The sequence below is a fragment of the Anguilla rostrata genome, chromosome 1 (genome assembly GCF_018555375.3).
Source record: "Anguilla rostrata isolate EN2019 chromosome 1, ASM1855537v3, whole genome shotgun sequence".
NCBI lineage: Eukaryota > Metazoa > Chordata > Actinopteri > Anguilliformes > Anguillidae > Anguilla > Anguilla rostrata.
Genome location: NC_057933.1, coordinates 4,233,330 through 4,260,973, shown reverse-complemented (window position 1 = coordinate 4,260,973; position 27,644 = coordinate 4,233,330). Strand labels below are relative to the sequence as shown.

The following is a 27,644-nucleotide window of genomic DNA, read 5'->3' as shown; positions in this document are numbered from 1 at the left end:
TGCGTGTGTGTGCGTGTGTAAACGTGTGTGTGTGTGCGTGTGCATGTGTGTGTGTGTGTGCGTGTGTGTGTGTGTGTACGTGCGTGCGTGTGTGTGTGTCTGTATACGCACGTGTGTGTGTGTGTACGTGCGTGCGTGCGCGCGCGTGTGTGTGTGTGTGTACGTGTGTGTGTGCGTGCGTGCGTGTGTATACGTGCGTGCGTGCGTGCGTAAACGTGTGTGTGTGTGTGTGTGTGACCTCAGACCCCCAGTCGTACAGCAGTAAGCCTCTGAAGGCCTCTGAAGACGTCCCCACCATCCAGGTGGACCTGGCCTCGCCCCAGTCCCCCGACTCGCTCAAGCTGGAGGACGAGCTGGCCAAGAAGGCGGGGCGGAAGGACCCGCCAGAGGACCGGGGCCTGGTGATGAAGGTTCCCTCCTCATCCTCGGGCCCGAAGAAGGACGAGGACCAGAACGGCGGGAAGGACCAGCGGCTGATGCGTTGCCTTAGCGACCCGGGACCCAGCGCTGACGAGGAGGACGAGGACGAGCCCTTCTTACCTTAAACAAGCCCCGCCCACGAGGGGGAGGGGGAGGGGGGGGCGGAGTCAGGGGCGATGGGGTGGGGGGGAGGAATGGGGAAAAGGACCGCCCCCTTTTTCATACGCAGTTAGTCCCCCTTTGGGTCGAAAAGTAAAAATTGCAACAAGCCAAACTTTGTGAAAGGACGAAGCAACGAAGGAACCAAAACAATAACAAACAAAAAAAAACAGGAAGCGAAATAAGCCATTTATTTATCGTTGACATTTTGTTCCTTTTGTGCGTTCTTTTTTTGTGCGTTTGTTTTTAAGCTTCATGAATCTGTCCACGCCTTTCACGTGCGGATTTGGGATTTGGCAGACAGAGCGGGGAAGATGGTAGAAGTGGTGAGTGAACAGAACTATGCGTTGCCAAAGGACTGGACTCTTAGTCGACGACGATGTTCCGGGTTTAGTTTGTGTTTCTCTTCCAAAGCCTTTGTCTTTATTTGTTTGGATTTTTTTTGTGCCTGACATTTTGTTGTTTATTTTTGGCAATCATTTTGTGTTTGTTCAGAATCATTTTAGTGTTTTTCTACGGTTTTTCCTTGCCGGTGGAGGTGGGAGGGGAGGGTGGTACAACGTTCTTTTTTTCACAAGGTGCTCTTTTTCTTTCAAGTGCAAATGGGCAATCCTCCTGTTTTGTTCGCCCTGCAAGAGTTTTACAGCAATCTCTCTCTCTCCCTCTCTTTCTCTCTGTCTCTCTCAGTCACACACACACTTACACACACATTTTCTCTCTCTCACACACACACACACACACACACACATGCTAGCAGTACATTGCAGAGGTGCGGTTGGGGGGCTCAGCGGGCTGAATTTGGCAGCTCTGGCCCCGCCCCCCTCTCCCTCTCTCATACCCTCTTTAATCACTCCACAGCTCTGGTGCTTCTTGACAGAGGAAACAGGAAGCATAGTTAGACTCCGCCCCTCGCTCAGCATGCGGTCTGTGTGTTCAGACCTCAGCACGACCGTTTTTAAACTCACTCCCCGCCCCTCCTAGGAAACGCGAACAAGGCAGGAGGATCGACCCAAAAGCCTCTTCTTCTTAATCCAAAAGTTTCTTCTTCTCTTTTCTGCTTTGTGAATATACCAAAAACCGTAACGCAGTTGATCCTGACCGTCCGCCATCGAGACGTTCGCACCGCTGCCCGCTCTGTGGGTTTGATGGTCCTGCTAGCAGGCAGTGGCGGCCTCCCGTTGGAACGTTGCACCTTCACTCCTCCCCCTCACCAGGGGGCGCTGTAGTCGTTTCATTGGAGCGCAAGCCTTATGATTTGTTTGGGCAGGGGTGGGGACGGGGATGGGGATGGGGGGATGGTCAACATCAATCCCCCTTGTCAGTTTTTCAGTTATTAGGGCCCATTTTAAAACATTAGCTTTATGTTTTTCCTCCTCAAAGATGAGCAGCGGACTGCGTTTGCTCCTGGTTCTTCGTGCGTTTATATTCCCCCCTGGTCTCGTACCGCTGAGGCCGGCCATTTTCAACCTTTAATCTTCAGTGACGTCAGCGACTATTCTGCAGACGGCCTGATTTTGCTCCGTTTATTTTTCGTTTTTTTTATAGCCAGTAAGGGGAAGACGTCGGCTGACTGTACATTTTTCACATCAGATGACATTACAGTAAACTCCTGCATGGGACCTCTGTGGGGCCCAACTGGGGCTTCAATGGGGTCTCAATGGGGCCTCAACGGTGATGCAAAAAAAACGTACATATTTAAAAAAACGATATGCATTTTTACATGCTGTGAACAGACAATCAATCGCATGCAGCAAGGGGAGGCGAGGTGGTCCTTAAAGTGCAAGTACGGGCACACGGTCACATAAACAGACTCGTGTAAAAGTTGGCCTTGCAACAGGCTGTCAGTCTCCACTGGAATTTGACTCTGGCATTTGAATGAGGCCGTCGGGTTGATCCGCTAGGTCTCAGATATTCGGGAGTTTACTGTGTTTTTTATTTCTTATTTTTTTGTGCTTCGTTACAAAGGCCAGTCGAAGGTGGAACACGATGGACGCGATACCACAGCTGGGGCAGCCATGCAATATTTACTATGCAGTATACAGTTGCTTGTGTAGATATGTACATACAGGCCGTGCGAATACGATTCCCTTTAACGGCATGACGTGTTTCTGTCAACAGGGGGCGCTGGGTTGCGGTTTTCTCTGCTTCAGCCCAATGGGGGGGGGGCATTAACACGTAGTTACTGGGTGTGTTCCAGGTGCTTATTTACACCCCAAGAATGACAAGCAAAAACAAAACTTTTCTTTGTTTGCACATAAAGGTGGTGTTTCACCTTTTGGTTGAAGGACAGAGACTGTAATGCCTTTTATGTGTCTGCTTGTGTGCAGTATCAGGCCAGTCGTCTTCATGCCGCAGTCAGGCACCTGTCATGTAAAACTGGGAAGTCACAGGTATTGCTGCAGGGGAGAGATCTCTGTTATGTGGACAAACCAAATCTGTTCAGCAAATACAAAAAAAGAACCGAAACAAATGTACATATTAGGATTGTTGGTATCTTATATTGTTGTCATATCACCCAAAAATGACCCAAAATTATTATTATTATTATTATTATTTTGCTGGTTTCCAAAGCCAGAGGCTCATTTGAGTCCTGTAGAAAGACTCTTGGCATCCAGTCTCTGAAAATTAGAGTGCAGGCTCTACGGAGCGCATCTCCCAGTCACCATGGTTACCTGAAATTCGGTGTGCGCCCTTCCGTGTCTCTTAAGCTGGCTTTGGGATGAAGTCCTAAATGGGTAGCGGGGAGTTTATGTGAAGAAGGGGCGGGAGGCGTGTGTCTCTCTTGTGAAAAACCAGACGAGTTGAGAACTCTGACCTGCTGCCTCCACCGAGTTGGTGTAGGCAACATAACAGTAGTCCCCTCAGGGGTGGAGGCAGGTGAACCTGCAGTAGGCCCCTCAGGGTTGGAGGCAGGTGAACCTGCAGTAGGCCCCTCTGGGGTGGAGACAGTAGAACCTGCAGTAGGCCCCTCTGGGGTGGAGGCAGCAGAACCTGCAGTAGGCCCCTCTGGGGTGGAGGCAGTAGAATCTGCAGTAGGGCCCTCTGGGGTGGAGGCAGTAGAACCTGCAGTAGGTCCCTCAGGAGTTGGTGGAGGCAGCAGAACCTGCAGTAGGCCCCTCTGGGGTGGAGGCAGCAGAACCTGCAGTAGGCCCCTCAGGAGTTGGTGGAGGCAGCAGAACCTGCAGTAGGCCCCTCAGGGGTGGATGGAGACAGCAGAACCTGCAGTAAACCCCTCAGGGGTGAAGGCAGCAGAACCTGCAGTAGGCCCCTCAGGAGTTGGTGGAGGCAGCAGAACCTGCAGTAGGCCCCTCTGGGGTGGAGGCAACAGAACCTGCAGTACGCCCCTCTGGGGTGGAGGCAACAGAACCTGCAGTACGCCCCTCTGGGGTGGAGGCAACAGAACCTGCAGTACGCCCCTCTGGGGTGGAGGCAACAGAACCTGCAGTACGCCCCTCTGGGGTGGAGGCAGCAGAACTTGCAGTAGGCCCCACGGCTCTCCGCGGACGAGGGTCACCCCAGGAGCTCAGGACTTGAGGTGTAAAGACGTCAGAGTGAGCCTCGTCCTTCGCCTCTCGCCGCTGAGAGAGCGATGGCGTTTCAGGCCCCGGGGGAGGGGCAGTGGGCCGTCCTCCTTTCCCTTCCCCCCCCCCCCCCCCCCCCGCCTCTCCGGTTGCCACTGGTGACGCCGCTTGGGCAGGGGGGGCAGGGTTTCGCCATCGCCGCCTCTCCCCTCACTCATGAACCGAGTCCCTCTTTTAGCAGGACAACCTGCCCTCCCATGGGTAGGTAGGAGAGGGGGGGGGAAGGGGGATGAAGGCCGAAATTAATTTAGCCCCCCCCCCCCCAACGCCCACACCCATCAGAGGTACATATCACATTACGCACCAGGATGTGAGTGCTGCGTGGCCAGACACTTGTATAGCGGGCGTTGCCAGGGAGACGGCGAAAGGCGATACCAGTTTAAAGGGCCATTATGCAAGCGTCTGCACGGGCTCACGACCCGCCCTCTCCGTCCGTCCCTGCGTCGCGTGCTCCCTTTGTCCCGAGCGAGCTCATTCGTCACCGCACCACGCCGCCTTCTTTTTTTGGGGGGCGGTTTTGGTTTTGCACCTGCGTGCCCGTGACATGGGCACAGCTGACGGGTTTCAGCAGGAGGACGAAAAAAAGGAGCAAAAAAAAAAAAAGCCTCAAACTGCAGGCGCAGGTAGCCTTAGAAACACGGCCCTGGCAACGGTCGCCAGGCACCTTTTGTGTCCCTTCGACGTGGAGGCGAATCTCTTCGAAGCCACTTTTTTGATTTGTTATTTTTTTTTAAATATCAGGCCTTTGATTTGTTTGCCTTTCCCGGAACACCGCGTGTGTCCCGGGTGTCTGAGAGATGGTAAATACTTTATCTGTCTCTCTGTGTTCGTCACGGTTACGTAATCAAACGCTCCCGCCTCAATTTATGTCCTGGTGTGGAAAGTGGGAAGTATTTCATAATGAACTCTTGGGGGGGGGGGGGGGGGGGGCGGGGGGGAGGCTGTAGAGACAGACGATGGCTCTCGCAAGGTCAGAAACATATCGCTCAGCATATCCAACCAAATACTTTCCCTGAGTTTTTTTTTTGTTTTGTTTTTTTCGTTGTTTTTGATTTTGTTTTCTTTTGGATATCGAACCCTTGGTTGTGTCTTTTCTTTATGCCTTATATACTCTGTGCGGTTCTCATGTTTCTGCACTCCTAACGCCCAGTCCGGCACTGAGGCCGTGCTCGCTCGGTGTTGAGCGCGGTGTTCAGGACCCCGCGGCGTTAGTGCTGTGTTTACTCGCGTTAGGTATTAGCTCACTGTAGAACGGGTACGGGTAGAAGACTGTACAGGATGTTAAGCAAAAAAAACAAAACAAAAAACGGTTTACATGCACATGTCGCAACATTGAGTATGCATTTCCGCTTATTCTGCATCCATGTAAACTATTTAAGGCATTTTTTTTTTCCCTTCCTGTTTATTTTATTTTTCTTTTTTTAACTGTGTGTGTGTTTGACGGCAGAGTTCCCGCAGTTTAGGAAAGTGGTGAATTATGTTTTAATCACGCTGGCCTCCAGGGGGAGCCGTTTCTCATTTTCTGTTGTGTCTCGTGAGAACACTGGGCCTTCACCTCTTCACGGCGGAACCGGGCCATTGTTGGGTCGCCGGTTCTGCCTACTCCACGTGCTTTATGGGTTCTCATTACCTCTCCGGGCCCTACCGGACTCGGGACCATCCAGCGAGCTTTATTTACTTTATTTACACCTGCAGTTGTGGAGTTTACTGTATGTTCAGATGCCTTTACTTTTTTAAAAAATTTTTTTTTACACAGCCTACTGAAAGGAGTGGGAGCAGACTAAGGTTCAAATATTTAAATAAACTGTAGCATGCATGTGGAAGGTACTTTGGAGATGAGGAAAAAAAATAGACCTTACTCTGATCTTTGAAACCTTGAACTTATTTAAACATAAAAAAATGTACTTTTTCGAAAATGAAATAGTTCGCATTTCCAAAGAGACTCGGCATTTGGACAGCCTGTCAGAACAGGTAAATAAACATGAATGAAGGTGAAAGGTCTTTATTTCACCCGGGGCATGTCTGGTTCAATTTTTTTTTCAAGATTTTTTTATTATAAACATTTGGCTCATTTCTTTCCTGATGCCTGTCCAGCAGCTGTGCTGGGTACTGACACTGCAGTTATAAGTGAGGGTGAAGATGTCCTCATAGCTTAGCGTCACAGCCACTGTCCGTCACTGTTGCTACGGAGACTGGGTCATCTTTAAAGATGGCCTCATGCTTAATGGAGAAGAACTACAACAGACCTGCTGATGCAGTTTAATATGCTACTGCCCCACCACCCTAAAAATAGTGTGTTTTCTCTCTCTCTCTCTCTCTCACTCACTCTCTGTCTCTCCATCTGCCTCTTTCCCTCTGTCTCTTCATCTCTCTCTCTCCCTCTGTCTCTCCATCTTTCTCTCTCTGTCTCTGTCCTGTCAGTGCCCCATTATGTGAACAAACCTGGCACTTTAAATATATTTTTAAAATGACCTTTAACTCTCTAAAACACTACTGTTAAAGATTAAGCAATAATTAGCTTTTTGGCTGTATATTGGTAAACGGGAAAAAAATTATAAATGTGTGTGTAAATATCGGCTTCGCTGCGTTACATGCAAATCTGGCAACCCAAGTCTGCCCCCAAACAGACAGACAGACAGACAGACAGGTGAGAGAAGTGCAGCAGTGCATCTTGACTAATGGGATAGTGCTCTTCGCTCTGTCCCTTCTGGGGCTGAGGAATATGCCACACCCTTCCTGTGCTCTGATTGGCCGAGTTGAGATTCTCAGCACCATGGAGGGGAGAGAGATCCCCCCAGCTTCTCACCCCACCCTGCTGTGTCTGGAATTAGACTGGGACACCCCACCCCCACCCCCCCACCTCCTTTATCCAACTGCCGAAAAAAACTGTGCTTTACTTTTCTTTTCTCCTCAATCAATGCCCTCGTTAATCCACTGTTCTCTGGCAATGTGCAAAAGTAGACTTTGCAATAATTAAAAAAAGATTTTATTTTGTATACTATGAATATGAATAAATATGTATGTATACATTTCAAGATGATATATATTAAATCTTAACATCTTATGAATTGGATTGGTCTGTGTGTCATGGAAATAAACCACTACGACTAGCAAGTGCACCATCGTGTTGACTTAGCTATAGCCTTTAGCATTCCATTCTCGTGTTTTGAAAAACTGTTGTACTGTAATGGTCAAAAGGAAATATACCAAATTAAAGTTTTAATTTATAAAAATCAGTCTGTGTGGATTGTGGATTCTTTTTATCTTCTTTAGGGTGTGAAACTGGGGGGCCGCAGTGTCTGCAGGTTTAACTCCAGTCCTGGAGGGCCACAGTGTCTGCAGGAAAAGACTAATAGACTGGATTTTTCTGAGATAATTCTAGCTAACTAGCCACCACTGTCTCTTTTTAAGCACATTGAAGATGTTCAAATTGTTCACATAACTATACAGAATGTGTGTGTGTGTGTGTGTGTGTGGGGGGGGGGGTACTAGATTCCTGTTCTCATTTTGAACAGTAGGGGGCGGTGTTGCATAAATAAATTAAAAAAACATTCCATTGACTTTGGCAAAAAGGGAAAGAAAAGTTAATAGTGACTTACTGAATTTGCTTTTCGCTTGTTTGGTTGGAAAAATTAAAATAAAATTAAAAATTGGAGCCATTGTTTCTCAGGACATTGTGGCCCTGAATGCTTGAGCGATTGTAATTCATTCTTCTAAATTTGTGTCTTTTTTGGACAATATTCCTGGAAGCAGGTGGAAGTCGATCGTTATCTGGCCGAAGCTGTGATGAGACGCTGAGCTCTTAGCCATGGGGGGGCGGTGGTGGTGGTGTGGGTTGGGGGGGGGAGGTAGCTGGTGCTTTGTGAGCCTGATTTACTTCAGCTTTAATGAATTCATCCCTCCCAGGGCCCCCAGGGGACGTGTAGGCCTGTCTGCCGGTGACCGATCTGATGCTGTCAAAACTGCTCGGCCTTCCAGAAAAATACCGCCTCCCGCCAAGTGGCTGTGACCTTTCACCTCTTTTTTTTTTTTTTTACAAAAGGGGACAAACGGGGGGCAGGACAATAAATGCACTGATTCCATTATGGGAGGGGTCACAAGGTCAAATTCTTCAAGTCCAAGGTTCAAGTCCATCAGCCAATGAACTGACGCTAACCCCATGGCCCCAGCACCCCCCCACCCCCAACCACAGGGAACATCATTTGGATGCACTTGTATATGAAGTAACCCCCCCCCAGACCCCTCCCTTGTAGGGCAGGGTACTCTGCTGCAGAGGTTCTCAAACTCAGTCCTGGGACACCCCCAAATATATCAGTTTTTAAAAAAAAAAATTTTGCAGCCAAGTTTTCTGATCAGATCAGGTTCTTGCTTAAGTGTTTCAGTTCTTTCGAGATTTTTTTCCAGTGTAGGTTTTCTTTATTTTTTTGTATTAATGTTTTGACAAATGGTTTAGTCTCGATGGGACTTATGTACACAACTTGACAATCAGGACCTTACTCATTTCACCGGGCAGTTCAGTTAAATGAACAAAAGCATCGTTCTAAAAGAATCGTTTGCCATACTGGACGTGGAGGCCTGACTCTTCTTCCTGCCTCTCCTGTTCTTTTTCTGACATAGAATGTCTGCTACAATAAGGGGTTTGCAATTATGGATGGAATGGAAAAACCAGCCTGCGCTTCCAGGATTGAGCTGAAGACCCCCTGCGCTTCTGCACCGGAATATCTCCAGAAACAGGGTTGGGCGGCCCTGCTCTAGCTGTTCAGTGAGGTGAGCTTTGTTAGGGTTGGCGTGTGAGCCAACAGGACTGTAGATCTCCAGGAACAGGGTTGGGCGGCCCTGCCTTACACTACGTGGAAAGATAAACTGAGCAGGCAAGGTATGTGAAATTCATACCGTATAATGGTAAGAAACCTCAAATGCTGAATGGGAATCATGCAGAGGGAGCGCCGTTGCGGCTGCCGTGATGTGGTTATGCGGATTTACGCCTCACTGCGTCTCGGAAGAGCCTGTCGCACGCTGTAGAGCCTTTGGCGGGAAATAAGCGGAATGTTCCGGACTGAACACGGCTCGCGCAGGGGGGCGGGGCGGAGGAGTCTCTATGGTGGCTGTCGCTGTCGAGCTCCTTCATGGCATCTCTCTCTCTCTCTCTCTCTCTCTCTCTCTCTCTCCTCTCTCTCTCTCTTCTCTCTCTCTCTCTCTCTTCTCTTCCCTCTCTTCTCTCTTCTTCCCCCTCGTCCTGGCCATGGTTCTTTGGCTCGGTCTGTGGAGAGATCAAGTGATCTTATTCATAGCGCCTTTCCGAAACCAGGGTTACAAAACGCTTCACGATGGAAGGCCACGAGACACACGGATTACAGCTGGATAATGGATCTTCAGACCATTTTTTTTAAATGACCGCTGAGTCAGATGGGCTAATTTCCAAAGGAAGAGTGTTCCAAAGTTCAGGGCCACAGACGGCACATGCGCAGTCCCCTTCAGTTCCAGTTTAAGTGCTGTGGCGTTTCTCAGATGCTGTGATTACTCACTCACTTACTGGGTATACTCCCCCCGTAGCCCCCCACCCCTCCCCACCTCCCCGCAGTGCTCAGGACGAGCTGCCGAGTCCATCCTCTGTTTATTTCTGTTTCATCTTTCTCTTCAGCGTCTGCTCGGTCAGGAGGGCGTTAATGATGGATGGGACGGCCCGCGGGGTCCGGTCCCTCTCCGCTCCCTGGATTTAAGAGCCTTTAACACCCGAGTGGAAATGTAGTATTCATGCCCCTCTCTCCCTCTCTCTCTCTTCCTCTTTCTCTCTTCGCCAACCCCCCACCACTCACATGCAACATTCACAACGTGAACAGTTTCAGTCACGTTACATCTTCATAAGCAGTGAGCGCTCACATATTTCTTCAGAGAAACATTGCGGCCCTGTATTTAATCTTAAGAGTGTGTGTGTGGGTGCATCAGACTAGCCCTTGTGTACCTCTCTGAACAGGTTTTCAGAGCGAGAAGAGATTGCAATTAGTGCTGTTCAGAAGCTGCATCTGAAAAAATACGCTGTTTGTTTTTAAATGCAGTTCTGAAATGAGCTTTGAAGCCTTTGAAATGTAAATGCAGCATATTGGAAAAAAGTTTTGAAAATATTTTTGGTAACCCCCCCCCCCATCCCCCCTCCTCTCCCACACACAACAGGTAAGCTCTGGTGGAAGAGAAACACACCTGTTGCACCTGTCCTCATGCAGCCCTACGGCTATCTTTTTTTGGAAGTACACACACACACACACACACACACACAGAATTCTCCCTAATTAGCCTATTTAAAGAGCTGGCTGGTTGTTGCTGCGCCTGTCATTATCTCACCAGCAGATGGCACTGTGTGGCTTTAAAAATGATCACAGGGGACACAGTAAAGTGCCGGGTTCGGTAGAGGAGAGAAAAACTGGATGGCATTACTCAAATTGCGGGTGATGTGGTATAATTTGAAAAGGGTTTGTGTGTGGGTGTGTGTGTCTGTGTGGGCGGGTGGGGGAGTGCTTCGGAATCAGGCCATTATAAATAATGTAATATACTGCATATAGTACAGTTTGTTCAACAAACCTGACCCTTCAAATTTTTTTCGGCCTTGCGGATGAGCACTTTCCACAGTGGTTGTCAGGGACAATGGGAGAAATGAGTCTTTGTGGAACCAAAAAATGGGTAGGCAAACAGTTGTCCAATCACTGGGTTTTACTTTCTGGGAAGCTTCTGATTGGTTTAAACAAAGTCAATGATTGACAGCTTGCTATAGCTCCACCCATTAAGGAGCAGATAATACTGTACCTCACTGTTTCATCACTAGTTTTTGTGATTGGTCAGGCCATTTGAGCTGCAGTGCCTAGTGATTGGCTAACTTCCTGAATGAACAACACCTCTGACACGGACCGGTTAAAATGGCGGACCTTTGCAACTGACGTCAGTTCTTTAAAGACCAACGCCCGGGTCTTTGAGATAGGAGTGGTGACATAGGATTAGGTTTCCCTTGTCCATAACCTGACCCTGGCTATTGTGAGCTGAAAGCTAATGGCTTTCTTAATAGAGGCCCTGGGCTGTGAGAAAACCTCCCAGCAGGCATCTGTCAGTCACCTGATCTACAGAGCGCGGCCAGCCGGAGGCAACGTGTCAGAAACGTGACCCGATCGACCGGTCGTCAGGTCGGCAGAATGACAAAACGAGCGAGGGAGAGTGAGGTCACTGCTTCAGAGGGATTCGGCCCCGCAACCTCCGACAGGGAAGGCGGAGCCAATTCTGCCCCCGAGGCCTTTCCTTGATGACATCACTCTCCTGAAGGGGTGATGACCTTCGACCCCTGTTGTATAACCCTTACTTGACGACACGGCGAACGACAGCAGTGGAGTCTGGCGCTTGTGGACGTCCCGCTCTGCAGGAGAGAGAGGCGGTTCAGCTCCTACACCCCCGGGACATCGCACAGGGTCTCTTCAGGCCCAGTGGTGTGTTCATGATGGCTTTTAACCTGCTTTATGGGGGCGCCCGATATATCGCTTTTTTAAAAGTTGCTTCTGCAGTTTCAGTGTCTCTGTGTGTGGTCTGTAGCCCCTGGGCCAATCACAGCTTCAGGGCTCTTTATGCCTAAACCAGTAAAATGAGAGAGAAGAAGAAAAAGAAAAAAAACAGAAACATGTCTCCAAAAACGTGTTTCTGTTTTCCCTTCTTCCAAAAGTCTAGATATTGACATGAGTGATTTGCTCTTAGCATAAATGTTTATCTTGCACTAGTAAGCAGCTTTCTTCCTTCCAACATTTTACTCAGAGAAAACAACCTCTTGACAAGATTGACCTCAGAAATCAATATCGATGTGCACAATATGTTCATCATATAAATTTTTTTTTTTCTGTCTTGCTTTTGTAGGAGTGAAATCCTGTGGTTTTGATCGCACAGGGAAACGTAGCGCTTGAGAACTCAGGATCTGAACAAGAGCTGGAGTTGCTGAGTGGCTTAACCTGTCCAGGCACTGCTCCAGTGCCCCGCGGTCTGGTCTCGATCCCGGACTGTTACAGCGCTGACCGTAAACGGCAGACCCACAGGACGGTGCACAACGGGAGCCTGTGTCAACCAGGGAAAGGAGGGACTCAGTCAGCCCCGAGGACAGCGTCTCAGTGCGCGGCAGCACCCCCTGGTGGTGGATCGCATGCTCGCTGTCTGCCTTTTGGACGCAGCAACGAGTGCCAATACTGAGGGAATGCTGGAAAAAGGAGGGCAATAAAAAGCAAGGCAGAGAATGAAAGGTACTGGATGTAGTGTTTTTTTTTTCTTTCTTTTTGTTCCATTAGGTGTAATGTTCGCCTAGAGGAAAAACGCTGACCTCGGTCAGTCGAACAGTTCAGAAAAAATCATGTTTTGTATTCATAAACTTTTTCATTTAATTATTGCATTTTTTAAGGTGCCACTCATTTAATTGTAACTGCCTTAACTCATACCCTAGTGATGTATGCTTACCCTTTAACCCTTACATGAGCAGGTTTTTTTGGAATGATTTTTTTCCCCCAAAAATTCTAAGCCAGTGTTCTAGAACTCAGTTGCTTTCAGTTACCAGTAGCGATTGTGACATCAGCATTAGAATGTTCAGTTACGAATATTCTAATCACATATTTGTGATCTCGCCCTCTTAAAATGGTTAAATGCACTTGTAAGTCACAGTGGCTGAAAACTTCTGCAAAATTGTTAAAGTGTAAAATGATAACGAGGGCCTATATCATGGCACAGGCCATAGTGATGTCATCATTTCACAACATGCTGCGGTTACATCACCATGTTCAACTGTCTGTGTGTACTACGTTCATCAGATCAAATCAGGCGTTACTGTCCATTTCACACAAATATACATAAGCTCTCACCCAGAGTTCAGACTAATGAAGACACATGGCTAAAACACACACACATACACCTGCATTTGCTTTAGTTGCAGTAAAGAGGTCTGTACACTTCATTGATAGCTTAGAGCGTTTGGCTGACCACCTGTTGAAGCCTGTTAAGTACGCTAGGCACACAGGCTTGGGTAGCAGTTCAGACCCACTCAGTGCGCGTATGAAGATTGATGACGGTCCAAGAAAGGGTTAGAGACCTTATTAAAATGACTCCAACGAACAGTCTGAGGGGGAGACGATAAGGAGACTACATAAAGTGTCTCTCAGCCGTGCCAGATTCCGCCCTGCCTTGCCAGGATTAGGGCGGTATAAACAAATTTATCTGGATTCATTTTAACGTGTTTTTTTTTTTCCCTCCGCGAGGACTCCAGGAAACCTCACGTGGATCTCCTTATGTAGATTCATCTGGCCGTCTTGCCTTTGACACGTCCCCCTACCTGTCTCGAGTTTAAGTTCAAAACGCATGCAGCCAGTGTTATTTATTTATTTATATATATATTTCACCAGTAAACAAGTAGTCTCGTGCAAACGCGCACATCTCCAATTACTCTAATGCGTAATCACGCGAAAGATATATGGCACACATCAAAACGGTCCCGTTTCGATTTGTCACAGCGTCTGGCTTTTACATTTTACTATCCTCCACTTTTTTTTTGTAACACGCAGGGCGCATTGAAATGATTAATCTTGACGCATTGCATAAATAGTGGTTATGGTGAATTATGTCCAAAGAGTCCGCTGCAAGATTCAATTTAGGCAGCTTGATTTATCGTAATAAGAAGGGCACAAAGAGGCCCTTTCCTTTGCAGGACGAAGAACAAAAGAAGAAACAGGCGGCCCGTACTGTGTGTAGGAAGAAATGCTGGCGCTTTTATTTTAAAAGGAATCATGATCGGAGGACGGCCCGCGCTTCACCTCATTTCGCATTGCCAATTCCCACGGTACAGTTAAAATGGCTTCGCGTGAGTCAAAACAAAAGGAGGGGGGAAATTAAACATTTAGAAATTTTATACGTGTTGCCAATGTGCACAAACGAACAGAGTGGGCCTCTAATTCGCCTTCTTAAATATTTAGCCTAATGCTGCTGCGCCGCAAAATAACCAGGATTTCATTTTCAAGCGCTCGTGACTGCAGACAAATAAAACAGGCGTCATCGACCGCAGTCATCCCGTTTTAATACCATTAAGAGAACACCGTCAGTCACGGCTGAAAATCCGTTAAAAGGAGAAAACAGAAACCTGCCTTCTAAGCTGCGCTTAAACTCCGCGCGGATTAGTTCCTATTTTTAGCGTGGACGAGACGCGGTCCAGGTGTTGTGCAGCTTTTGGAGGTTAAATAAATCCGAAGCGACAGGGCCTGGAACGCTGTCCCGTGACGACGCCGGTGACATTTCACAAGGTCTCCCTGGCAGCCGGAACACGGCGGTGATGCATGGAGTCGAGCATGCGTGGAGAGAGAGAACGGTCAGAAGCGACTTGTGAAACGCGGGGGGAATGAGTTCAGCTGCGCGTCGCTTTTGGACGCTGACAGCGTGCGTTGCATAGCGTGACCTTTGACCTCTGTTTTTGTAGGCTATAAAGAATGTGTGAGTGTAATTCAGAGCCTCCCCGGGGCGCTGTGACATCTTCCGTGTTTTCAAACACGCCTTTGGGGGAAGTTCATGTTAATTTCACGGCGACGCTGACAGTTTTTTCAGGGATGAAGGCTACATTTACTTTGGCAACCCGTTTTGAAATATGCTGGGTAAGTCTTTATGTGGTAATCACGAGCAGCTGTGGAGCGTTTGATTGGGAATTCCCAGCATTCTGGCCCTGGTGGCGTTTCTGTTTCTTATGAAATGCAATGTACACATTCTGCCACAATGGCTTTCACGCTCAGGTAAGAATAAATGATTTGAAAATTATATACCGAAAACAATTTAGGCATTTAGCAGACAGCCAAGGCAACTCACAAAAGGGCATTCCAACATGGTAAGCAAACACCACTGTGCAAATTTACAGTGATAAAAGTGCCACTGTCGAGTTGCACCTGTCATAGGTAATGCATGAAGTGTGTAAGAATGGACCTTTTATGATGAATCATAAACGCGTCGTACACACACACATAGAAATGTTTTCTCTGTCTTCACGCGGATGTTTGGCGATCTCTCTGTATCACAGCAGCAGATTCACTGTGCACAGTGGTGGGCTATTTTGCCCAATCTCAGACTATTTTGAAAACGGGAAATTGTCTTATTTTTGCGTTTTTAAAATAAAATGGAATGAGACTGGAAATTGGCTGCGAGGTTTGGAGACGAGGAAAAAAAAAAGAGAGTAACATCTTTGATGCTGGCTGCTGACCCTGTTGGCTGCCCTGAAAGGTTTTTTTTTTTGCGCGTTTATTTTGCTTATTTTATTTTCCTTGCTCTGCTGAATTTTTTTATTTATTGACCTTTTCTGTTATAAAGGCGTGATTTCCCCAGACACAGGGTGATTATGCAGATCTGTGTGGTCGGGGTGAAATGACAGCAGGGTGGCATTTTTAAGAGGTACCAACACATCCTCCGCCTCTCGTTCTCCCCCTCAGGGGCGGGACACTGGTGCTCAACACCCACAGTCAACAGGCGTGACCCCCAAAATGCTCGACGACCACGGGCCCCGTCGTCCAATCCTCTCAGATCTTTCCAGGGGCCACTGTTGTGTGGCAAATGTACCGCTTTCTGCATCTCTTTCCCCTTTTTCCTTCTCCCTGTATCTCTCTCTTTCTCCCTCTGTCCCTCTATCTCATCTCTTCTCTCTTCCCTCACTCTCCTCTCATTTCCTCTATTCTCTTCTCTCTTCTCTCCTATCTCTCATCTCTCTCTCTCTCTCTCTCTCTGCCTCTCTTCCTCTCTCTCCCTCCGTCTCAAGCCGCCCGTGCTAGCTGCAGCGGAGTGATTTTCTCCGGTTCAGCTCGGACTTTGTCTCGGCGAGGCTGGCGCGCACGCTTTACGAACACGGACACTGATCCTTAAGCTCGGTCTGGACTTTTAAGCTCACGATGCGTAAGTCTAGGCGCCGGACGGACGGGGGAGGGTGGGTGGTTGTGGAAACAGAAGTTGAACGGCCACACCGAGTTTCTGCTCTGGGTGAAAATTAGGGCGGCTGATTGGAGGGAAAGGTTGCACTCTGCGGACGGCGGTTGATCAATCTCGCGAATCGATTTTAAGGGGCGAGTTTGGGGGGGGGAGGGGGTGGGAGGGGGAAGAGAGGAGGAAGAGTGAGTGCATCAGCGAACACCCGAGCAAAACAAGCCGGGACTAATGGCAGGCAGAGCCTGGTGAATTACCCTGACTTATCGGCGCCGCTCCCGGCACCGTCCAAATTGGGAGCGCCAATTATTTAAACCGAGCGGGGACTGTGAGATAAAGGCTGGGTTCTACTGAGAGCAGAGTCCCGCGCCAGGATGGAGCAGCATCAGCCGGGCGTTGTGGCGGAAATGATCGCCACAAGTTCTGAGCCCTCCCGCGCCCCCACCCTCACGCCCCCACTCCCTCCCTCACCCCCAGCCCCACCCTCATGCCCCAAATCAACCCCCCACCCCCACCTTCACTCCTACTCTCACTCCCACCTCCCCACCCTCACTCGGGCTCTGTGCTTCTGAAGTTATTAAAGTCACCCACAGATGTTGAACTTCAATGCAGCGATATCAAATAGACCCCAAGCAGCTTTCCTCCATCAAACTCCAGGCCATCAGCCTGACAGAAATACCCATCACTCTCTCGCAGTCAATATCCTGAGTAATACTGGCCCAGCTGCAGAGAAAGAAAAGAGGTTGGAACTTTTTTCTCCAGAAAAAAGGGGGGGGGGGGGCTGGAGTCCATTTCTCAGGCATGTCAATCATCTGTAACCGTGGAGATATTTCCGCGCAGACAGAGGCCTCCCAGGGTTCCTCAGGTTCTCCTCGCGTGAACGCGTTCCCCCCCCCCCCCCCCCCCGCCCCCCCAGGAGACACCTGGGCTTCAGCACAAAAACGTCTAGCGGTTTTTCGGAGCTGAACTTTGAACCCGCTCCGAGCCCCGCTGGACGCGCAGAGGCGATATCGGGGTGAAGGCAGGACTCCAGCCTGAAATATGACCGGTCCTGAGGACTGGATTTACCCCGTGCCTTTTTCTTCTTTTCCTAAATCAGAGAAGGAGAATGAAAGCGGGAGCGGGGAGGTTTGTTTTGTCAGATGTTTCTGCTCGTTCCCGCTCCGCTCTGCTATCTCCGCTCTGACAGTCTCTCGCACCGGGGAGTTCAATCAGGAGGAACGCGAGCGATCAGAGCTTCGGCCTCCACGGCTGGCCTGGCTCTCCCTCTCTGTCTCTGTCTCTCTCTCTCTCTCTCTGTCTCTCTCTCTCACTCACTCTCTCTCTCTCTCTCTGTCTCTCTCTGTCTCTCTCTCTCTCACTCACTCTCTCTCTCTGTCTCTCTCTCTCTCTCTCTCTGTCTCTCACTCACTCTCTGTCTCTCTCTCTCTCTCTTCACCACTCCTGTTCTTCTCCTCACTGCCTGCAATCACTCTGCTTACTCAGTTTCTCCTCAAAAGCTCTGTCGACAATAACGATGGAAAAAACTGACGATCATCAAAAGAAAAAAGCCTGAAGAAAAAAAAAAGAGAGTGGATTTATTGACTGAGCGGAGAGCATTATTGTTTGTTTCTTTACTTCTGGCCTGAAATACTGACACACACCAACAGGCTCTTTTGTATTTTGTCACTTTCAATTTCTTTTTCCGTTTACCCCTTGGACGGCTCTCCTGCGCCCGTGCTGAAATTGACTCAGGCCCCGCGGTCGCTGGAATCCTTCCGGAAGGCTCCGATTATTTCACTGTCCTTTCATTCGCCTTTTTTGCTGAGGGGGCCTGTTTCCATGGCGCCCCATAGCGGCTCTTTATCTCCGCACGCACTCTCACCTGGAGCCGCTTCGGCGGTCCCGGGCCACCTGTCACCCCTCGTATCTGCCCCGAGGGGGGAGGGGGGGCGAGGGGGGGGGGGTAAGGAGGGACCAAATCCCTGATCCCTGTTGATCCCCCACCATTCCCACCAGTCTCACAGCCCTGCCCCCACTCCCGCCTCCCTCACTCACTGTTTGCTGTTCATAAACCCTGTCTGTGGGATTCAACCGACATTTTTCATTACCTTTGACTAACAATAAATACACTTGCTTTTATTTATTTTGTGAAACGTAGTTTGGCGAGTTCAGCCATCTCTGAAAGTAGTACCTCGCTGAGAGGAAGAAGAAGAAGAAAAAGCCTTGTGTTTGTGTTTACTTACTCAGAGCTAAGGGATGAACGTTGACTGAACCCAGGCCAGCACGTCTACATTCTTACCGTTCACTCTGCTGTACATAACCGTAACTGACACTGACACTATTCTGGGGTTGTTTTTTTTTTTCTTCTCTTTTCTTTGCTATTGTCCCCATTCAGGAGTGCCAGTGTGTGAAACGCCGGTCATTGTTCTGCAGAGTCCTAACGATTCAGCGTTCGCTCATCTGCAGATCGACGTTGGCTTGTCCCTTCTCCCTCTCTTCGACGGCCTGTTTGCTGGTGAGAACGTGTCCACCAGGGGGCGCCAGTGTGCTGGAGCGCGGTGCATCCTTCGCGCCGTCCGCTCCCCCTGCGGATGATGTCAGAGGTTCGAGTGACAGGATCGTCCCGATCGTCCGTCATCCCGCACAACCAAGGTCTTTGTCTCCAGCTGCTTTCGGGAGTGACTTCCACGAACTAACACCCCCCCACCCCAACCTGAAAACAGGACACCCACAGTACCCCCTGATCAACGTCATGGCAGTACAAACATGTCTTTGCCACAGGCTGTAGTGGATGGTGTGACTCTACGGTACGTGTGTGTGTGTGGGAGGGAAAATGACCCATATCTGCTCACAGTTGCTCCCCCCACTTCACACACACTGTCAAACCACGCACACTCTCACACCACACACACACGCACCATGCACATACTCACCACGCACCACACCCATGTACACACACACACACACACACTCACCATGCACATACTCACCACGCACCACACGTGTACACACACACACACACACACTCACTTAAACCACACACACACACTCACACTCACTCACACACCACACACACACACAAAGTGATCTCCGTACGATTCCTCTGCACAGAGCATGGCTTCCTGTTTCTTGACACTCTACAGGCACTTCCTGTTTGACTCTTAATAGTTCTGTGGTGCAAAGTGGGGGGAGTGAGGGGGAGGGGGGGGGCACCCTTCAGCAACCTCCCCTCTCAGCCATCAGAGGAGAGAATTAAGAATTGCGCTGAGTTGTGGGGGGGGGGGGTGGGGGGGGGGGGGGGTCAGGGGGTGGGTGAAGCTTCCAGAAGCTCATCTGCTGGAACCGGTGGCCTTCAAACGGTCCGGCCCACCGCGGGCTGCTGCATTAGCCAATCACCCGGGCTTGAAATCACATCGTGACCAATCGGCCGCGAGGAGAGCGCGGTGCCCAGATTACAGGCGGGACAAATTTGCACCCCCGCGTGCGCCAACGTCGTTCGTCACGCTCGCCGCGGAAACCGCCTCCCGTTTCCCCGACGACCCCTGTCACGACAAGTTCAGACTCACCCTCTGCTGAACCCTGATGCGACTGTGTCCTTCTCTCTCTCTCTGTCCCCCTTTCTCTCTGTCCTTCTCTCTCTCTGTCCCCCTTTCCCTCTGTCACTCTCTCTCTCTCTGTCCCCCTTTCCCTCTGTCACTCTCTCTCTCTCTGTCCCCCTTTCCCTCTGTCACTCTCTCTCTCTCTGTCCCCCTTTCCCTCTGTCACTCTCTCTCTCTGTCCCCCTTCCTCTGTCACTCTCTCTCTCTCTGTCCCCCTTTCCCTCTGTCACTCTCTCTCTCTCTCTGTCCTCCTTTCCCTCTGTCACTCTCTCTCTCTGTCCCCCTTTCCCTCTGTCACTCTCTCTCTCTCTGTCCCCCTTTCCCTCTGTCACTCTCTCTGTCTCTTTCTGTGTCCCCTTCTCTCTCTCTGTCTCTCTTTTTATCTCTGTCTTTCTGTCTGTCTCCGTTTCTCCGTCTCTCTTTTCCTCTCTGTCCGTCTCTCCCCCCTCTCACTCTCTCTCCTCTATCTCTTTTTCTCCCTCTCGCCTCTATCTCTATCTCTCTCAGTGGACAAGGGTCGGGATTCAATTCTGTTTCCACTAAATGCATGAGGTGGGGGGTGGGGGGTGGGGGGGGTGGGGGGTGTGGGATGCCCATTAATGGTCAGCGGTCGAGACGTATATAATTTTCAGCGAACCGTATCTCAATTTCGTGTTCCACAACTGAAATAAAGTGGACCCCGCGTTTCTCAGGCCTTAGTACCTCCGCTCCTCTGCGGGGATGAAAGAGCAGAGCCGTTTCCATGGAGTCCGACCACAGCCATTTTACCAGCATCACATGCATCCTTTTTTTATTTATTTATTTTTTGGTGGGAGACTGTGGTCCTAAAAAAAAAAAAAAAAATCCAATCTTTCCTCGGAACCCAATGACGTACAAAAAACCCCCACACCCACAGAGGGAAGAGGACCATGGAGAATCTGAGAATTCTACCTCGCAGGATCTCGCGGTCCAGACTGGATCCATTCCTGTGCGCTTTAATGAACTGCTGTGTTTTCGGTTGTAAACAAAGACAGATGTGTTTGCCAATACTCATCTCCAGCCAAGCACTGTCCTGTGTTGTGTATAGCACAGGGTAATTCTTAATTGCGTCTTTCTCTCCCTCCCTACCCCCCCTCCCTTCTCTCTCTCTCTCAACTCATCTTCCTTATCATCCATCTTTTTTCAACAAATCAAAAGAATACCGTGATTATCAAGCGATTCACTTGATAAGATCCGAAAGTCGTACGCGTTCCCCCACTTCCCAGTCCAGAGGTTGTACTGGTACCCCAGTTCACAACATACCCCAGGTCAAAGGTCATAGGTAACACAGTTATTCCTCCTGTCTCTGATTGGCTCAGTGATTCCCTAATGGTCTTCAGAATTCTACTCTGCAGTTAGAACCTTGAGCTGTTCAGCAATCTCCAGCTTGTTTACCAAATATCCTATTGCACTGATGGATCAGGTCCCTTACAACTGTCTTGTTTTTAGTCAATACAAATATGGATAATCGAAAACATACAGTAAAACTGAAACAATATTTAAGAACTCATAAAGGTAACTATCCCCTTAAACGAGCCGGGCTCTATTGCATGTTCGTTCAACAAGGCCATTTGGGCAAAGAGGAGACTCGTTGATCATATGCTAAACATTTCGAGCCATAGCCTAATTAAACACGTGAAAATCAATCTGACGAGCGAATAGCCTACTCCATTATATTGTATTTGTAGGCTACTCTAATAATAAGTGAAGTGACAAAAAATATATAGCCTACGTATGATTTCGCGCAATGACCGGCTTGTTTTTCTTTATCGTCATTTTCATTAAAATAACATTTATAAAAAGCTGACTCGAATATTGACATGTTGCTCACATTCAGCCTCTCAGTTGGTCGGATACGGGAATACATTGCCTGTTATAACGCTCCGCGCGTTTGTTGTAAAGGCGATGACAGCGCAAGAAGACCTAACCACCTCTTCGTATATTTTTCAAAACAATACTGGCTGGTGTGTTTTAAAAAAAACACTCGGGCAAACGTTCAATTTTTTTTTAACGCAGCAGGGTCGCTCCCTCTGCAGCTCTTGATAATAAAAACGAAGCGTGCACGAAAGGGTTGAATTCTCTGGCAGTAAAACGATGTGCCGAATCAGGCCACACGATGGACGTATCGTTACCTACTTACTCGGATTATCTGGCTCTGCGTTAGCTGTAACTGAAAAACGCTGCTCGCTCCTCGTTCCGGGTGATCATCAAACACGTTTGGACTAGACCGACCGACCGCCCAGAAGGCAGCATTTCAACGCAAGAGGCGGACCTCCGTATTCCTTTCATTTTCTCCCTGCGAGTTCATCTATGGCTAAACTATGTTTTGATAAGCTGTTGTGATAATCCATCAACCGACGGTCCTGCCTCCTCTGGGGGGTTTTTTTTTAAACAACATTGTTCGTTTCAACCCAATATTGTGTTTTCCTCTCCCCCCCTGCGATAGGCGAGAGAGGACGAGCTAGCGAGCAGGGAGCGAGAACGCGCTCGTGAGGGCAGACGGCAGAAGAAGACGCCGTGTATTTTGATAGGATCGCATTCCTGCCGATGACCGAATCCGTGCATTCTCTGGATGTTTTTTTGAACCCTAACAACTTGGTCTCTTGTATGGGGCACGGTCGCTTCTGACTACGCATCGTGGAGTTCGCGGTGTGTGCTATAACATTGCCTGCAAAAAAAGAGGAAGAAAGCGAAGACGATAGTTCTGCGACTACTTGGATATCTGCGTGCATTTAATACAAATTCTCTTGCCGGAAAACATATCCTCTAGGATACAGACCCAGATGGTGTTCTTGATTTGAATTTGCTGATAGAATTGCGGCATTGTTCCGTCATTACATGCCACCAGGAACCGGATTGAACGCAGCGGCAGAGAGAGGATGCCCGATGTTTGTTTTAGCCGTCCGTGGAATCATTTTAAATGACAGAATTTGCACCTAACAGTAGCGAGTAGCGGGAATAAACTTTATGCAGTTTCGGCGATAGACGCGTGCCATTTTTTTTTGCGTGTTATCGGTGTACCCCGCGTCAGTCTGCGCTGTAAACAAAACTAATGATATACGCGTCGCTGATGTCGATTACTCTGCGTGAAATTGTTTTTTATTAATACTTGCAACCTCGAATATCACATTGGCTAGACTGCGTTTCGGGGTGCTGCTTGGTCACAGCGTGGAATGAGTAGTAGGGCTATCTAACCTACAGAGCAGCCGGTTTAGTGTAGCCTACGTGAGTGTAACACCGTAGAGCTGACATTGTCAATATATATATACATTTTTTACTGTTGTTGTAAAACAGTCTTGGTGTTTTAAATGCACTGTTTTGAAAAGGCAATGCAATTGTGTACTACACATAATTTCATTAGATCACTCAGGCGGGGCAATACGTTGCATCTGCATGGCAAGTATTATCATTAACCATGTCACATTTACCTATTGTAGGTTGTCAACTTTAGCCTAAGCCTACAGTTTCAGTTGATTGCAGAATACATAGTGCCGTCCCTTTTTCCTTTTCTCATCAAGTGTCTTGAGGGAGGAGGGAGTAGGCTATTTCAAGGTTTAGGCAAATTAACTTTTCATACAAGCAACAAGCAAACCGGGAATAAGAACACAACAGCGGGAGCTAAAAGTAGGCTACACACCCTTTGCTGTAATTTGTCAGTACGGTAATTTTGAGATCAAGTGAAAATGTTTTTTAGAAAGTTGCCCGGCGTGTCAGCATCTGGAATGGGTCTTCGCCTGTCTCAGAAATTCGTGTTCTTACTCTTCTTATCTGGTTTGGTAACTCTCTGCTTTGGGGCCCTGTTCTTTTTGCCCGACTCTGTTCGCTTGAAACGGATTTTCTTGTCAAAAACGGACAACCCGCCGGTAACCGTGGGTTCGGAGAATGGGGTGAGGGACCACACGAAAAAAACGATCAGGGACCCGGAGCACCTTCGGGGTATAACCCCGGGAAAGGGGGAAACGAGTACAAAACTCAAAAGCTTGAGCCGCAAGCCCTCCGACGCCTACGAGGCGAGAACTGCGGAGAAAACCGCCGAAAGTAGAGTGCCGGAGGTACTGAATCAGGCGCGAGGGATAAACGAAGCGGGCAGGGCTCGCGACGCCGCCACCGCACCCGAAAAGCAGACGGCTTCCTCCGGGCGCGTCGAGCACAGTCCTGCCTTTGATTACGAGAAGTTTAAAAAATGTCTGCTGAAACCGCCGCTGGGAACGGAACAAGGCAAGCCGAGCGACCCACCGACTCTGCAGCGCCGGGATAAAGTCAAAGAGGTAGGGGCACCGCGCCGTTCAACACAATGATTTGCATCGTCCCCGAGATTGGTCTTTGAGCACAGCGGCTGTCGCAGTGATGTGCCGAGCTGTCAAACAGATTGCTCTGTGATGTCTCAATTACGCGGCGTGCTGGACAGCGGAGACCTTTTAGTGCAAGATAATTTAAGCACGCACTACATGCTGCAGCCTAACCTCCGGCCTCTAATGCACGCCGGCCAAATAGTCCTACACATTACCGAGCGATTAGCCGTGGGCTGATTTTCCACCTGCAGTTAGGATCCCTGAATTGTGTTTTTTATATTTTTGTGTGTGACGTAGGCTAAAACCTCCTTGCGATAATAAGCAACGTGAGGCATAAAGGCTAGATAGGCTAGCACGCTATCGTTCTTCCCTAATAGCCCGACCCGACAACAGCCTGCTGTAACAAAAGAAAAATCGTTTTCAGATTTTCTTCTGTGCTCAAGTCGACGACTAATTTTATGGTGGGAGAGCAGCACACCACAGCGGTGTCAGACAAATGCAAGCTCGTGTAGTTAGCAGCCTGCAATGCCTATCACTCGACGTTTAAACGTAATAGCCTACTCATGCTTTTATTTAAAAAAAAAATGAGTGTACATTTCCCGGACAGTTGATTAGCTACTACAAGTTTGAAGTAAAGGCTGTCAATCCCAACGTTTATTTCAGGATTTTAATGGCTGGTGCTGTAATATCGTTTTGTGTGATTTACAGCTGTAGAGGATTATAAAAAAAACATCGTAATACTGTGGTACGGCGGGTCACCCCACAACCTGGAACGCTTTGAGAGAGAGTGTGTGTGTGTGTGTGAGAGAGTGTGAAATATAGTCTGTCTCAGTTATCCGCGGTCGGGCTGGCTCTTTATAGGGGAGGTTTCCGTCTCATACTAGCGATGAGGATCCTGACGAATTAGTGAAACTCATCGCCCCCTAAACTTATCTTGATTCTCGTGTCCCTTGTCATCGCGGAGCTCTGAACCGTTAAGATATAATGCGCCTCTTGAATTAATACCCACGGGAGTGCAACCTCCCGGTCGGACCACTTTCAGCAAAAATGTACGGTTGTACTGTAGGCTTTCATAGTTTGCCATGGCAACCCCGTGGTACAGAACAAGTGCGCAGCGACGAGCATGCAAAGTTCGCGTTTGACAAACCGTAGATTTGTATTGCTTCGAGGAACAGTCTCTCTCCACACACACACACACGCACGCACACCTTTATATTAAAGCCGCACTGCCTAAAGTAACGTGTAAACTAAGATGTAACAATATGCACTGCTTGCCGTCTTATTGACGACCTGTCGTATTGGATTCAGCTGCTGAAACGGATCGGATGTTTTGAGTTCACTTTGCCCTGTTAGGTAACGGTGTACAGTGTCCGGTTTAAAGACACGTCAGCTGAAAAAAAATCAGAAGGATTCTAGTGTTAAGAGCGATCCTAGATTGGGATCGCCCTGCAGATTAGTGATAGTTAGTCCAGGTTCAGTCTGAAGAGACTTTTGCAGAGTTGGCTTGGTCATCCCAAGAGTCTACATGTGGGAAAGCCCAGGCCTTAACTCATTTTTAAAAAAAAGCTGAATAGTGACAAGTCTATAAATCATTGTCATAAAAAAGATAACGCTCTGGAGTCTCCTTGTTATGACTCATATGTTATGCAGGTATTATTTTGAATTAGAATGTGAAAAGCACGATTTATTATTCCGTAGTGTTTGTTTGCAACATCTGACAGTGCTTTTTTTCCTTTGCCATATGTAGGCCTATAGTGCCTAGAGCCTTTTAAATGGCTTAGTTATGCCGAGATTCCCAAAATAACTTTTGCCAGGTGATGCAAATAAGGGAAGAGGGGGGCGGGGTTGCCTGGGTGGGGTGGGGCGGGGTGGGGTGGGGGGTTGGCAGCTTATCACTGTTGATTTGTAACCCTACACCCCTCCACCAGGCAAGCCTGAACAATGTCACCTGGATTCAGGTGTGCCTGTGGCCCGGAAGCATTAGCCTCAGGTACATTAGCCTGCTGTCTTCAGCTGCTGGCAGACAGAGAGAGCGCTCCAGGGCTGGGGTCAAATTCACTTTCAGCCAAACAACTGAAATTCACATGATTGGGGAAAAAAAAAAAATTAATAGATAAATAAAATTCCTCATGGAATATTATGGCATTTCTTCTTTCTCCAATTCATGGGCTGAAATTACTGTTCATGTCCTGTGCGGTGACTGAATGGAGACGAGGCGAACACGAGAAAAATAAAAGCGTGGCGTGTGTGTGTGTGTGTGTGTGTGTGTGAGTTGCTGCGGCTGAGGAGCTGGTGCTAAGTGGTGAAATGAGAACGGGAGCATCTGGCTGCATGTGAATGGTGTGCTAATTAAGGCCCCAGCTCTCTCGCCCGCTCACCCGCCCGCCCGCTCCCTCTCTCGCCCGCCCGCTCCCTCTCTCGCCCGCTCACCCGCCGCCCGCTCCCTCTCTCGCCCGCTCGCTCGCCCGCTCCCTCTCTCGCTCGCCCGCCCGCTCCCTCTCTCGCCCGCTCCCTCTCCGCCCGCCCGCTCCCTCTCTCGCCCGCTCGCCCGCCCGCTCCCTCTCTCGCCCGCTCGCTCGCCCGCTCCCTCTCTCGTCGCCCGCTCCCTCTCTCGCCCGCTCGCCCCGCCCTCCGCTCGCCGCTCTGGTGAGCAGGCCTGGTCAGCGGTTGGGGGGGGGGGGGTGTGTTTGAGCTGCTCCCTGTCCAAGAGCGCGGCGCACTGTCAGAATCGCCGCGAAATATTCCAACGGCCAGCGCGGGCCTCTCTGTCCGCGCCCTCCTGCAAAATTTGGCGTCGCCGCGCCGACGGCGGACGCCGGTCTCGTGTTTAAGGGGAAAGGGAGGGCGGGGGGTGGGGGGCGGTTGGGGGAGCTGGCTGGGACAGAAGCTGTGTGATGTTGCTTGAGGGAGGTGTCGAGACGTTGCTCCTGACAGGACCGCGGGGCGCTGTCTGTTCTGTTCGGTCTTGTCTACGTCCGCTACTTCAGAAAGGGGGAAAGAAAAAACCAAAAAAAAGAAACATGCGGGGTTTCTGAAGGCCACTGGAGCCCAGTGTGGTGAGCCCTCTGAGTCTCCCTCCTGACAGCCAATCAGCTCTGAGCTCTGAGCTCATCACATGCTGCTCTCCAGCATTCGCCGTTCATCGGTGTTATCGTGTGACGGCCCCCCGCGGTGGATTTTTCACTTTTTAAATTAATTAATTTATTTGTTTGTTTTTTTTTGTTTTGCTTCGTTCTGCCTGGAGACTGTGTGGGCTTGACGTCTTTGAGGGGTGAAAAGTTCCCGAGGTTTTTTATTATTATTATTATTATTATTGTTATTTCTCAGTCTGCGCAGAACTGAAAGCGTGGTTTCTCTGTATGCCTCGGCCCGGCCTTTTTTCCCCCCTCCTGCTCTTAATGTCAGGGCTCTCCGCACGAAACAAACGACGAGAGAAACTCTCTCAAAACCGCCGCTTCCCGCGTCCGCGTGCGTAAGGGTGCGTGGGAACGCCCGCCCGCTAACCGCCTTTGTCTCGCTTCTGCTCCCCCCTGGCGCTGCTAGCGTCTGAGCCCGTCCTTCTGTCCGTCCGCCCGTCTGTCGTCTGTGTTCCGTCCCGCTCCTGGCTGTGACGTCGGAGGGGGGGGGGGGGGGGGGGGGGCGGA

The 27,644-nt window shown here is 49.3% G+C and overlaps 2 protein-coding genes across 3 annotated transcripts in view; both read left to right on the top strand.

Annotated features, from left to right (window-relative positions):
* The window catches only part of slc9a1a (solute carrier family 9 member A1a), a 65,155-nt gene extending 57,759 nt beyond the window's left edge, over positions 1-7,396 (top strand). The window contains exons 12-13 of one of the 2 annotated variants that reach the window (XR_010323836.1): positions 244-3,456; positions 3,713-7,396. Coding sequence is in view for 1 of the 2 variants with exons in the window: in XM_064297009.1 (XP_064153079.1) it covers positions 244-545 (302 nt within the window). In the remaining variant the exon portion in view is untranslated. Of the gene's footprint in view, positions 1-243 lie in introns of both variants that reach the window. The other variant, XM_064297009.1, reaches the window with a different exon arrangement.
* Positions 7,397-21,821: 14,425 nt separating this feature from the next.
* Positions 21,822-27,644, top strand: part of LOC135234749 (mannosyl-oligosaccharide 1,2-alpha-mannosidase IA) — a 218,319-nt gene continuing 212,496 nt past the window's right edge. The window contains exon 1 of the mRNA XM_064299681.1: positions 21,822-23,976. Coding sequence (XP_064155751.1) covers positions 23,392-23,976 — 585 coding nt within the window. The 5' untranslated portion in view covers positions 21,822-23,391. The remainder of the gene's footprint in view (positions 23,977-27,644) is intronic.